The 13273-nt window shown below is 45.7% G+C and overlaps 1 protein-coding gene across 1 annotated transcript in view; it reads right to left on the bottom strand.

The window, feature by feature from the left end:
• Positions 1-13273, bottom strand: part of LOC145414961 (agrin-like) — a 208390-nt gene that overhangs the window by 53395 nt on the left and 141722 nt on the right. Inside the window, exons 4-7 of the mRNA XM_080284372.1 lie at positions 6185-6320; positions 5389-5468; positions 3539-3754; positions 2915-3127 (exon numbers count right to left, since the gene is read on the bottom strand). Of these exons, the coding sequence (XP_080140498.1) occupies positions 2915-3127; positions 3539-3754; positions 5389-5468; positions 6185-6320 (645 nt within the window). The remainder of the gene's footprint in view (positions 1-2914; positions 3128-3538; positions 3755-5388; positions 5469-6184; positions 6321-13273) is intronic.

Here is a 13273-nt window from a genome sequence, read left to right as displayed (position 1 = left end):
GATCATAAATACGTAAACTTATGATTTTAAAAACTTACTTGGCAAAAGCGAAGATAGCGCTAACTTAAATAACCAAGAAATGAGTAACGAAGTACAATAGAGAGATATATATATATATATATATATATATATATATATATATATATATATATATATATATAGGTAGAGAATTAGCCAAAATGTAGAGTACAAATAAATACGATACAAAGAAGAAACGAGACAAATACGTAATTTACAGGTACGGAAAATGGGCACAATATGAAAATAAAAGGATAAAAACAAGATACATACAGAAACTGCAATATACTGGATAATAAAATTTCTTGATGGTAAAATATAGGAAGGAACATGTAAAGACAAGAAGACCGAAAACAAAGAAGAAGAAAAAATCAATACAGCCTGGCAAAATCAACTCGCCTCCAATCCTCCACTGCCATAGACACAAGCTACAGCAAGAGACCAAAATCCCGACTCAAAAATCCCCACTCCAAATGCTCACTCCAGTTCTCTCCCTGGGCCTGGTATGTCGAGAATATAAACATGGGCAAGAAAAACTAGGAGCCGGCCCGTGCGCAACCCAGCCTTCCTCTGGCCGCCGCGGTGTAAAAAAATAACTGGCCAACTTCAGACATTTTGGTGCAGACTCTTTACACCGAGGTAAGGACAGGGTTAAATATACAAACTCCTATAAAATGGTGATTATAGATTAGGCTACATAGTTTTAACAATAAGCCTAATTTAACTAATACTCTTTTAAAAACAAAATAAAAGCTTCAGAAGACTGGGAGGACTTGGAACCACAATGGCGGAGGTGGCCGTATTTTGCCCATCACCGACGCCCTCTCGCGGATCAAAATGTAAACCAGTATAGAGTGACTCCCGCCTCCCAAAATGCCCCTTCTCCCTCCATTCCCGCCCCCCTCCTTTCTCTCTCTCTCTCTCTCTCTCTCTCTCTCTCTCTCTCTCTCTCTTTGAATAACGGGGGGAGGGTCAATTTGCACACATACCAATATAACCAAGCGACCATAGCATACCGTGGCTCCGTTTATATGAAGTCGAATACTTTCATTTCAGCCATTCAATTTGGAGCAACGAGCCTCTCTCCCCCTTTCCATCTCTCTCCCTCTCTCTCTCTCTCTCTCTCTCTCTCTCTCTCTCTCTCTCTCCTTTTTGACTTGTCCCTACTTTTCCATTTTATTTTTCAATCCTCTCTATCCACCTTCCCCTGTCCCCCTCCCTCTCTTCCCCCCTTCTCTCTCTCTCTCTCTCTCTCTCTCTCTCTCTCTCTCTCACCTTTGACCTTCAACTGCTGATTAACTCGCCTCTGGCAAACCTAAAGATCACTGGCAAGAGCCTGTGTGTGTGTGTGTGTGTGTGTGTGTGTGTGTGTGTGTGTGTGTGTGTGTGTGTGTGTGTGTGTGTGTGTGTGTGTGTGTGTGTGTGTGTGTGTGTGTGTGTGTGTGTGTGTGTGTGTGTGAGAGAGAGAGAGAGAGAGAGAGAGAGAGTATAAGAAAGGATCTATCTATCTATCTATAGCCCGACGCCCTAATCCCGCAAAAGGGTGGCCGCAGACAAAACGCCTCCAAGTCACTCTGTCACCCACCATTTGACTCCCCTCCCCCCAGCATAAATTAGGCAAACAATAAATAAGGGAAATAAGATGAAAATTAAGTGTACTGTCAAAATAAAGACAAAAATAGGTTGGTAAATAATATGCCGAGTCTATATAATTGGATTCGAACCCACGACCCTCTCTACAAGCACAGTTGGTGACCTAAATGTGCGTAATATTTCACCTCTTAACTTTCTCACTTTCCACTGCTGGCTAATATTGCTAAGCTGAGGGAGGCTTGGCATGTTTCTCTGTCCATAGATGCATTTCCTTTACACCAGCCGTCAGGGGGCACAGCGACAGACATATCTAAGCGTGAAATAGACGCAGGGAACCAGCGGGCAAATTTTTTATCTCTGAATGTACAGTTGGAGACATGAACCTGGTGTCTGGGTGCAGCAGAGGTCTAGCTTCAACTTCCGACAGTCACGCGTCACAGTAACTCGGTCATTTCAACTAATTTTTGACACCTAAATTCATTCACGTTAGTGTCACCAGAAACTCAAGTGATTAAGTCAAAGCTGTGAAGTGTACCAAATGCTTGACCTCTGCTACACACTAATGCTGTCCCAGGTTCATATGTCGCCAACTGTACGTCACCATACTCTTTACTCTAACCTGGCCTTAAATTGCCATCTTTCCATCCTAAATGCCGAGTTGTATAGTAGATTAATACAAATTATGGTGCTAGTCACGAAAAAGTGCTACAGACAATTACAGACCCATTGTATTGTCTCCTTCCTCCACTGATCTACGTGAAAGATGCTGCAAAAGGACGAAAATCTAGGCCAAGTTAGGGTAAAAAGAGTATAGTTAGTTAGCGAAAGAAGAGTTCCTTTGGACGGTCCGCCAGATATAAATATTCCTCGTAAAATAATAATATATTTTGAACACAATCATCTCAACAAATACTGGCTTGAAATTTACTTGTAATCTATTTCTATCACTTTCAAATTGATCCAAGAAAACAAAGTGAATATTGGTAACGAGGATATTTGGTTTGCAGTAACTGAAAAAATACGTAGATAAAATTAAATACATTTGTTAACGTTGGAACATGTTGAATATAAAATTAGAGTGAATGATTAATGTGATGTTCAGAGTCCACAGAAGTGAGAGTCTTCCCTTCCTTCCATCATCCTGCATCTCCTCTTTTCCCTCCCTCTCCTTCTAATATCCTACACTACCATTCTACCTCTGTCCCCCTTCCCTCCCCCTCCTTCTATCAACCTCTCTCCGTCCCCCTTTCCCGCCCTCTTATCATCGTATTACTGTCTGCCTCTCCCTCTGCCCCCTACTCACTGCATCGTCCTCGGTATCTGACGGGGATATTGCGGTGGATGCGACACGCCTCTGCCCTCAGGTGGCACTCGTTGTCGTAGGAGATGCCGTCGCTGCCACACACGGGGTCAAGGTGGGCGGGGCACTGGGGACACTCACACACGCCACGCCCCTGCCTCTCCACGCACACGCCCCCGTGCTCGCAGACGTGGCCGGCGCAGGGACCCTCCTCGCCTGTGGAAGAGTACATTTACCTTGCTTGAATTCATGGTCCTCCTCGCCTGTGGAAGGAAGGGGGATCAAATGGCCATCCTTCTTAATGCATGTTTTATCATCCCAGCTTAGGAAGGAGTTACGGTCACGTGTATCTGGTCCATGTGATATACTGTAGCGGGAAAATTAATGTGGACATATAACTAGACCAATCCAACTGAATATAAAGCTTTTCATTACATAAATACCTGGAGCACTTTCTAATGCCTTACTAGAATACATGTCATCAAAATCCTAACAATAATAAATAAATAAATAAAGATAGTGGCCTGGAGGAGAGTTTCATCCTTCAATTCACCGGGTCGCAACAACAACTACTACAACTACAACTACAACAACACCTACAACTACAACCACTACAACTAAACCTACCGCAGACGCCGACGTAGCTGACCACGATATCGGCTTGCTTGACGCAGACGGAGCGGTGCAGCTCACACAGGTTCTCGTAGGTCTCGCCGTCGGAGCCACAGACGGGCCTCATGACGGGCTCGCAGGGTGGGGGACACTCGCACCGCGCCTGCCCGAAGAGGTCGATGTTGCACTCCTCTCCCGGCAGGCACGACATGGGTTCGCAAGGGTTCAGCCCTGGTCAAGCACGAGCAGGAAATCAGGGCATGTACACAGGAAAACACACACACACACACACGAATCCAATCACCATATCATGCACGAAGGGAAAGAAATAAAACAATAAAGCCAGCCAGTAAAAACAACATTAACATCATATCTTTAAAATTTCTGTTGTTACTCAAGACCATGAAATGAGAAATAATGTTCAAGTATGACGTATTTTAAGAACTAGCTCATCGACAGAAATCTGCTCCTGAACAAAAGATATGAAGAGGGGGCAGGCCAGGAACAAGGAAGAGGGCTGAGGCAGAGGGTCGCATTCTAAGTGACTCTGGAGGTTCGTGGTGTTGGGGGTGAGGTTGACTGGGGAGGTTGGGGGTGGGGTGGACTGGGGAGGTTAGGAGTAGGGGTAAAGGTGTGAGGGTGGAGGTGAGAGAGGAGGGAAGATGAGGGATTGAGGTGAAGGGTAGAGATTCAGGTGAGTGAGTGGGGGTGAAAGAGGAGGGGAGGTGAGAAAACTGGGGTGGAGATGGGAAGAAGGATGTGTTGGTGTGGGTGGGGAAGCAGGGGTTGAGGTAGGAGTGGGAAGAGTGAGGTAGGGGGGAGGGGGTAGGGGTGAAGGGACGAGAGGTTAGGAGAGGAGATGGGAAGAGAGAGTAACGGGTAGGCATGAAGGAATGAGAGGCTGAAATGGATGGTGTAGGGCAGGGATTAGGGGTTGGATGGGGGGTGGAGATGAAGGGACAGAGGAATGAGGAGGAAATGAAAAAGGGGGGGTGATGATCGTGGAGGGAGAAGGGGGGGGGTGATGATCGTGGAGGGAGAGGGGATGGGGGGGTCAGCATCAGGGCACCCAACTTCATCTCACATCGCTGATTACACACACACGTCATACCTTCCCCTGCTCTCACGAAGCTCCTAAAATCCTAGACAACTCCTCACAAACTTTTAGCTCAACTTGATAATCCGAGCCTGCGGGAGGGAGGGAAGAAACAAAACCAAGAGGGCTGGTAATTTGGGAAGTTAGGTCAACGAGGAAACACCGGAAAGAAAAGTTATGGTTTTAATTGCATGCATGATTTATTGTTCTTCCACCTTAACTTGGCCCAGATTTTCGTCCAACTCTCTCTCTCTCTCTCTCTCTCTCTCTCAAAACACCCGCAATCTCATCCCCTACAGAAGCTCCTTAACACCTCTCTCTCATCAACTTATTTTTAACAATAGGTACCATTAATATTCTCTCGTATGCAGTACATGTAAAATCTTTTAGGTAAAAAATACACAATAAAATTACTGTCCTGAAAATAAAATAAACTTAAGGAAAACATGCAAAAAAAAACAATAATCATCTCTCGAAAAAACAGCCCTCTGCATCCAGTTAGTACATAAATACACAACGAGGAGAATGTATGTGAGTCAGGTAGAGGGGAGGGGAAAGGGAGGGGGAGACCGAGGATGAGATGGAGGGATGGAGTGGAGAGGTATAAGCATATGAGGGAGGTATAAGCTGGGGGGGAAAGGCATCGAAATGGCAGGGGACAGGGCGACATGGAGGCGATTTGTTTGTGGTCACCCCTTACGGTATTCGGGCGTCTGGCTATAGATAGATAGATAGATAGATAGACAGATAGACAGAATAAATTACATACCGGCACTACAGCTTCCGTGAAAAATAATGGAGAGCGTCTTCCTGGCCTTGCACGCCTCCACCTTCATCACACACTCGTTCCTGGCGGGGCGGAAGGAGGCCTTGGTTAAGAGAAGTGAATGTCTCACAGGGATTTATTGGATGGGATTACACTGCTCTATATGGGATTAATGTGTAGGATTTACTGTCGACAGATTTACTCCCACCAGGTGATCGATGATGATGATGATGATGATGATGATGATGATGATGATGATGATGGTGATGGTAGTGACAACGATTTTTTTTTAATGTGTCTGACTCTGGGAATAGGCTTAATAACCCGTTCCCTGTGGCCCAGTAGTCCTCCAACGCATTAAACACCTCCACATGTCACCACTTCCGCGCTCATAGCCACCGTCCATATTGAATACATGCTAGGGTTGTCTCATACAGGACTGGTGCATCAAACTGTATCGATTGTGTATTCCCGAAGAAGTGGAAGGAAATCTTTGGCGCAGACGTGTAACGGTGGTGATGGTGGTGGTGATGATGGTGATGGTGATGGTGGTGATGGTGATGGCAGTGATGTATGATGAAGGTGGTGGTGGTGACTGTGATGGAGGTGATGGATGGTGACTGTAATGGATGGTGATGGTGACTGGTATGGCTGGTGATAGTACTGGTGAAGTCTAAAAAGAAAAAAATCCTACTCACAGCAAAGGAACTCCGTATCATAAATCCCACACCACTCCTACTAGAGACAAAACCACAGCCAGTAATCCCCTCCAGTAATCCCCCCGCCTAAGCAGACTCACGTGTAGGTTTTCCCGTCGGAGGCGCAGACGGGGACGAATTCCTTTGCGCAGACGTCGTTACATCGGCAGACGGGCTCTCTCTTACTGTCCAGCAGGCAGATTTGACGCTCAGGGCACTCCACGTCCTCGCAGGGGTCTGGGGGAAGGGGTATTATTATTATTATTATTATTATTATTATTATTATTATTACTATTCGCTCAGGGCACTCCACGTCTTCACAGAGGTCTGGGGGAAGTTCATTATTATTATTATTATTATTATTATTATTTATTATTATTATTATTATTATTATTATTATTATTATTATTATTATTATTATCATTATTACAGAAATTCCGTTCCAAAAGTACACCCTTATGGATTATTAGTTACAGGTGGCCATGTGGGTCCTGAGAGAGAGAGAGAGAGAGAGAGAGAGAGAGAGAGAGAGAGAGAGAGAGAAATGCGGAAGAAAGCGAGGGAGGTAGAGGAGGGAGAAAGCGCAATGAAGGAAGAAACCCCAAGGCCAAAGTCGCTAGATAAGGACATGTGTTTTGAAAGGCGAGGTGTGTGGAGTGCGTCAGGCGTAAAAGAGGTGCGTGGAGTGCGTGAGGCGTGAAAGAGGTGCGGGGGCGAGGCTCGGGAAGGCAGTGAGAGAGTGATTGGTGCGGCTGCTGAAGTGTGTAAGCTAAAAGACGCTGCATCCCAACTACTAAGAAAAGCTTGGATGCAGAGGACGACCCGAGGGAAAAAGCAGTGTAAATGAGAGGAGTGTGAAGGAGAGAGGAGGCGTATACGTGAGAGAAGAGTGTGGAGGAGAGGAGGGGTGAAAAGATGAGTGGTGTGTAATGAGTGAGGAACAGAGGGTGACGGAGAGAGGAACTGAGAGTGAAGGAGAGAAAAATTGAGGGTGAAGGAGAGAGGAACAGAGGGTGAAGGGGAGAGGAATTGAGGGTCAGGGAGAGAGGGAAGGAGGGGGAAAAGGAGTAAAGGTGAGAGAAGTATAAAGAAAGGAGGAGTGTGAAGGGAATAGGAGGAATGTAATAATATTAAACCTTTGAATCAGATTAGATATTTTTAACATTTATTTTCGAAACATAATATTTTTATCCAGCAAGGAAATTTTTATCATACCTAAAGTGTTAATAAAGATAAACTAAGTCACTGATTGACGGGGTTTAAGGGCCACTGCTGGGAATGAAAACACGAAATTAAAAAAAAAAGATGAAGGATAATCAACGAAGGATATGTATGGCGAATAAGACTTTCACCTTAACTTGGCCCAAATTTTCGTCCTTTCGCAGCTCATTTCACGTCGCTCAGTGTCGGAAAAAGATTATATCACAGCTCGGCCTCCTTCCCATAGCACTTCTTCGTGACAATCATCATATTCTAGTGTTAATCTATTGCTAAAACTCGGCATTCAAGATGGAGAGACGGCAATGTAGGGCAGGTTCAACTGAAGAGAGGCGTCAGTGAAGAAAATATTGATCGTGAGAAAATCGTATGCCTACAAATTTTAGAAGCTGAGAGAGAGAGAGAGAGAGAGAGAGAGAGAGAGAGAGAGAGAGTGTAAGCCCAAATCACTCACCTCAATCGTGTTTCTCATTTTAACCACTGTCAACTGGTCACACTAAGCTCATATCTCAACCACAGAGCCCCAAGAGCATATATGAGCCGTCAGTTTCACATTAATACAGGCAAATTAATAATAATAAAAAAAACTGTCCCACAAAAACTACGAGAGGAAGAAATGGTGAAAGAAAAAGTGTAAAAAGCCGTGAAAACTAAGTAGGATTTTACCAGCTCAATTAAAAAATACAAGCCCCTTCAACTTTAACTCTCTCTCTCTCTCTCTCTCTCTCTCTCTCTCTCTCTCTCTCTCTCTGACCTCCACAACCACCACTCATAGAAAGTGACCTAAATCAGTGACCCCACACACACACACACACACACACACACACACACACTTGCAACTCTGAATACTTGTGTTGCAGGTGTTGCAGCCTAAACCAGAAACTCAATAAAGGAAAAGTGTAGAATCGTGATAGCAAAGAGTAAGGTGAAGGCGGGAGGAGAACAGACACAGGAAAATAATATGCTATAAATACTGTATGATAAAAAGGACTTCATTACTCCATCTTGAACTTTCAGGATTAAATTCAACTATCTGGTTACATTTCATAATTTAAGTGAAAACGTATATACAGTGAATGTAAGAAAGTTTGAGGCTGGAGGAAGGGAGAAGAGAATGAAGAAATGAAAGGAAGTGGTGAATAGAAAGGTGAATGGAATGCCGCTAATCTTATCACTAAAATGACCGTGTGTGTGTGTGTGTGTGTGTGTGTGTGTGTGTGTGTGTGTGTGTGTGTGTGTGTGTGTGTGTGTGTGTTATTTGACCTTGGAATGACCTCATGTAACCCCTCCAATTCGTAACGTCTCCCCCAGGCTGAATAAAATCGTCTGTAGATACCAAGAATACTAAAAAAAACAGACATTATCGTGTTGCATTTATCTATCGCAACTCAGCTCTTATTATCTGTTATCAATCCACATCACCACCTTGAAGGCTGGCAATGGCCTTCTAAAACGACCAGGTGGGACAAAAATCCGTTCATGAAACAGATGGTGGTTGGTGGAGGAGGGAAACTACGAAAGACATGAAGAACAGGATGAGCCAGTGGGTGACTCAATTTTAGCCTTGCTCCCAGCCGCCTGTACAACTAATTTGGTCAGGTTACTTTGGGTCAGGGACAGGTTAGACTTACCTAGGTTTGGTTAGGTTAGGTACAACTACGATAGAGTTAGGTTGGTTTAGATTAGGTAAGGTAAGGCAAAGAAGTCTGGCTTATCACTGGGTTAGGTTAGGTGAGGTCGGGTCAGGTTGGGCAGGGAGGACTGAGGGCAAACAAGGGCAGCATAAAGAGCAGGATGAGACGCGGGGTGACACAATAATGACCCCGCCCCCATCCACCCCCACCACTAAATTAGGCTGGGGTAAAGGGGAGGTAGGCACGCAACCCCCCCACCACAACACCCCTCACACACGCCACCAGGATATTAAACCTAAATAAATCGTGACTGGTTCTTGTATAGGGCTTTATGGGTCCCGAATAAGTCCTGCTTAGCCTTTGATGGCCCGTGTAACTTGGGGCAGAATCTCTGTTTTGTTTTTTTCCTGGAATAAATATGTGCGGTAAGAATCGTAAACTCTTTTCCGTTTCTCTTCTCGTCTACTACCTCAAAATGCACGCACGCACGCACACGCACACGCGCACACGCACACGCGCGCACACACACACACACACACACACACACACACACACACACACACACACACACACACACACACACACACACACCAAATCAATATCCCTAAAGCCAGTGTATGTGTTGGTGGAGAGGACGACACACAACAACACATGCGACGAGAGAGAGAGAGAGAGAGAGAGAGAGAGGACTGACGCTAGAGGTAATGGCCAATTAGAGTGTAATATATGACGTAAGAGGCCTGGCCACACGAGAGGAAGGGTGGGATATTTTGGACGTCTCTCTCTCTCTCTCTCTCTCTCACACACACACACACACACACACACACACACACACACACACACACACACAGGACCTACATGGTTAACTGTAACTAATGGTCCATAAGGGTCTGCTGCAGGAACGAAATATCTGGGAGGGAGAGTGGTATCCTAAATTACCCCTTTCCTGTGCTGGAGATGTACGAACGTGTGTGTGTGTGTGTGTGTGTGTGTGTGTGTGTGTGTGTGTGTGTGTGTGTGTGTGTGTGTGTGTGTGTGTGTGTGTGTATTGAGCGATGATGAATGGGGCAGGGGATAGGTGTAGTGAGTGATAGGCGATGGAGAAGGTGCGACAGGTAAGAAATTAAATTGGTATTTTTATGTGAACTAAATTCCGTGTAAGCAATCACTGTGAACAAGAGATGACACACACACACACACACACACACACACACACACACACACACACACACACACACACATATCCTTCTCATCGCTACCTCTCATAAACAAACACATTCCCTTCTCAATCACTTTCCCCCCTCCCCCCCCCTCTCTCTCTCTCTCTCTCTCTCTCTCTCTCCTGATGTTCATCTCTCACACCCCCAACTCCCCACCTCTCCCCTCCCCATCCTCACTTCTTTCACACACCCCACTCGCTATCCGCATCACCCACTACACCCATCTTACACCCCATCTCTTTAACTCCCCCACTCTCCATCCTCAACTCCCTTCCCCATTCTCCATCCTCATCTTTCACTCCACCCCCCCCCCCATCTTCACCTCTCACGCTCCCTTCCTCCCCACCTCTCCACCCTCCTCCCCCACCACCTCTCTCCCCAGCTCGTCCTCCCAGCCGTCTCCCAGTGCTTGCAGGCCACAATTTGCATGTTGATGGCCATTGCAGCGCCATTACCCTGCAACTAGCTAAGATAGGCAGGATATCAGGCATCTCCACTCAACACACATACATGGAGAGAGAGCAGTGGGAAGGGGAAGGGGAAGGGGAAAGGGAAAGGGAAGGGAAGGGAGAACAAGAGGGCAGGGGAGAGAAGATGGAGAACAGGAGGTTGGGAAGGCGGAGGGGAGAAGGGGAGAGGAGGGAGGGTGAGAGGAAGGGGAGAGGGAACAGAACATGGGGAGGGGGAGTAGGAGCGGGAAGGGGAGAAAGAGGAGAAGGGGAGTGGGAAGATAAAGACGTTTGTGTAAGGAAGACATTAAAGAATACAGCTGAAAACTCCCCATCAAGAGAGAGAGAGAGAGAGAGAGAGAGAGAGAGAGAACAAGAGCTGTTCCGACCATGTATGTGCTGACCATCTCTCAAAAAAATATTAATCTCCTTGGTAACTAATTTTTATCGAGAGTTACCATGTCTGATCTTATTATTTACTTTAACGTTCCCTCTGGCCTGATTATTAAGTGTTCGTGGCTAAAAGGGTAGAGATAAAAGTAAAGATAGTTTTAGACGCTACTTATAAATACACTTAAGAAGGTATTGGGCCATGGAGAGTGGGCGGGCCGGGGACGGGCGGGGGCGGAGGAGGGTGGGAGGGTGGGCTGGAGACTCAGAATTAATGTACGAGAGTTATTTAGACCGAATTTTTGCTAGGTCCCGATTGTCCCCTAGAATACGATAAGAAACCATTTATATCCAGAGGCGGGATTCACAAATAAAATTCCCATCCATTCCCCGTCCCAATTTGGATATGATTTTACAGGAAGAACTAGGCAAGGGAAGAAATTTGCCCTCCTTTCCCTGATCATCCTGTAGAAAGGCAGTTATAACCTGGAGTAATTTTCGTCTCGTAACTAAGATTTATTGATGAAGTTAGAACGGGAGACGCAGGAAGACTCAAGTCCTTATCCTTCCTGCAAATCAAAATCGGAGTTACGACAGGGTATGGATCGTAAGTGTTTGTAATGCTGGATGGAGAGGGGCAGAGGAGAAACAAACTTTGCCTACGAGTCTGACCGGCCTATGTATCAAGCTCTTGTTCTTCCAGCTGCACACCAAAGGACAAAGAACAACGCTTACAGATAAAACATGAAACAGATAAAACATGAACTAAATGAAACTTGATGCACGGATTAAAACATGAACACATAAAAACATGAAGCAGAAAAAAAACATAAAACAGATAAAAATATGAAACAAAGGTAAACACGACATAAAACATGAAACATAAAACAAAACAGATAAAACATAAAACAGATAAAAACATGAACATAAAACAAGAAACAGATAAAACTTGACAAATAAAACATGAATAATAAAACATAAAACAGAAATACGAAACAAAACGCCAAACACACAAACACGAAACAGAAAAAATACATGAAACAGATAAACATGAAGTAGACAAAACATGACACAAGAAACATGAAACACAGATAAAAACATGAAAGATAAAAACACGAAACACAGATAAAACATGAAACAAAATGGTCAAATTGTCAGACCACTTAGAACAAGGCGGGACACATGCGGACGTGGCTGTAGCGTGTGTGTTTTAGGAGAGAGATGGTGAGGGTTAATTGCAGAGTTGTGTTGCACGATGACTCACATGGAGAGGAGGTGAGAGGATTGCAGAGTGGTGTTGCAGGAGGACTTATGTAGGATGGGGTTTAGGAGGGAGGTGGTGAGGGTGAAATGCAGAGATGTGTTGCAGGATTACTGATGTACCGCGTGGTTTGGGAGGGAGGTGGTGAGAGCATTGCAAAGTGGTGTTGCAGGATCACTGAGTACCGTGGGGTTTAGGAAGGAGCAGGTGAGAGCACTGAATAGTGCTGTTGCAGGATCATATTGCGTGTGGCTTAGAAGGGGGGGAAAGCAATGCAGAGTGGTGGTGGGGGCATTGCAGAGTGGTGTTGTAGGATCACTTATCAATCTGGTAGCAATTCCACAATGACCTTTGGCTTACCTCGGCTGCGCCTCAACTGGCCCCCGAAATATCTGAACTGTGGTCACTTCGACACTCCTTCTTATTTAGGAAGGTCACGATTAGGACAGGTAGGTAGGTTATATCAGTTCAGGTAGGTTAGGTTATCTCAGGTCAGTTTAGTTTAGGTCAGACTGGGGTCGCGTCGTGTGCGGTCAGGGCAGATTTGGCCGAGATAGGTCGATTCAGGTCAAATGAATTAAAAGTAGAGCAAAGTCAAGTGAGGTTAGATGTAAATAAAGAAGGGTTGGCAAGGAGTAGGAGGAAGGGCTGGAATGGAGCAGGAGGAAGGGGTGGAGTGGGGTAGACGGAAGGGCTGGAATGCGACTGGAATGGGGCAGGGGGAAGGGCAGGAATGGGGCAGAGGAAGGACTGAAATGGGGCAAGAGGAAGGGCAGGGATGGGGCACGGGGAGAGGCTGGAATGGGACTAGAATGCGGCAGGGGAAAGGGCTGGAATGGGTCGGGGGAAGAGCTGGAATGGAGCAGAGGGAAGGGCTGGAATGGGACAGGGGGAAGGGGTGGAATGGGACAGAAAGAGAAGCTGGAACGGGGCTGGAATACGGCAGGAGGAGGAGCTGGAACGCGGCTGGAATGGGGCAGAGGGCAGGGCTGGAATGGCGCACACAAACGCGTATTCC

This window comes from Coenobita brevimanus, chromosome 101 (genome assembly GCF_032717465.1).
Source record: "Coenobita brevimanus isolate Jiangsu-jjx chromosome 101, ASM3271746v2, whole genome shotgun sequence".
NCBI classification, from domain to species: Eukaryota; Metazoa; Arthropoda; class Malacostraca; order Decapoda; family Coenobitidae; genus Coenobita; species Coenobita brevimanus.
This window is presented reverse-complemented; position numbering and strand designations above follow the sequence as displayed.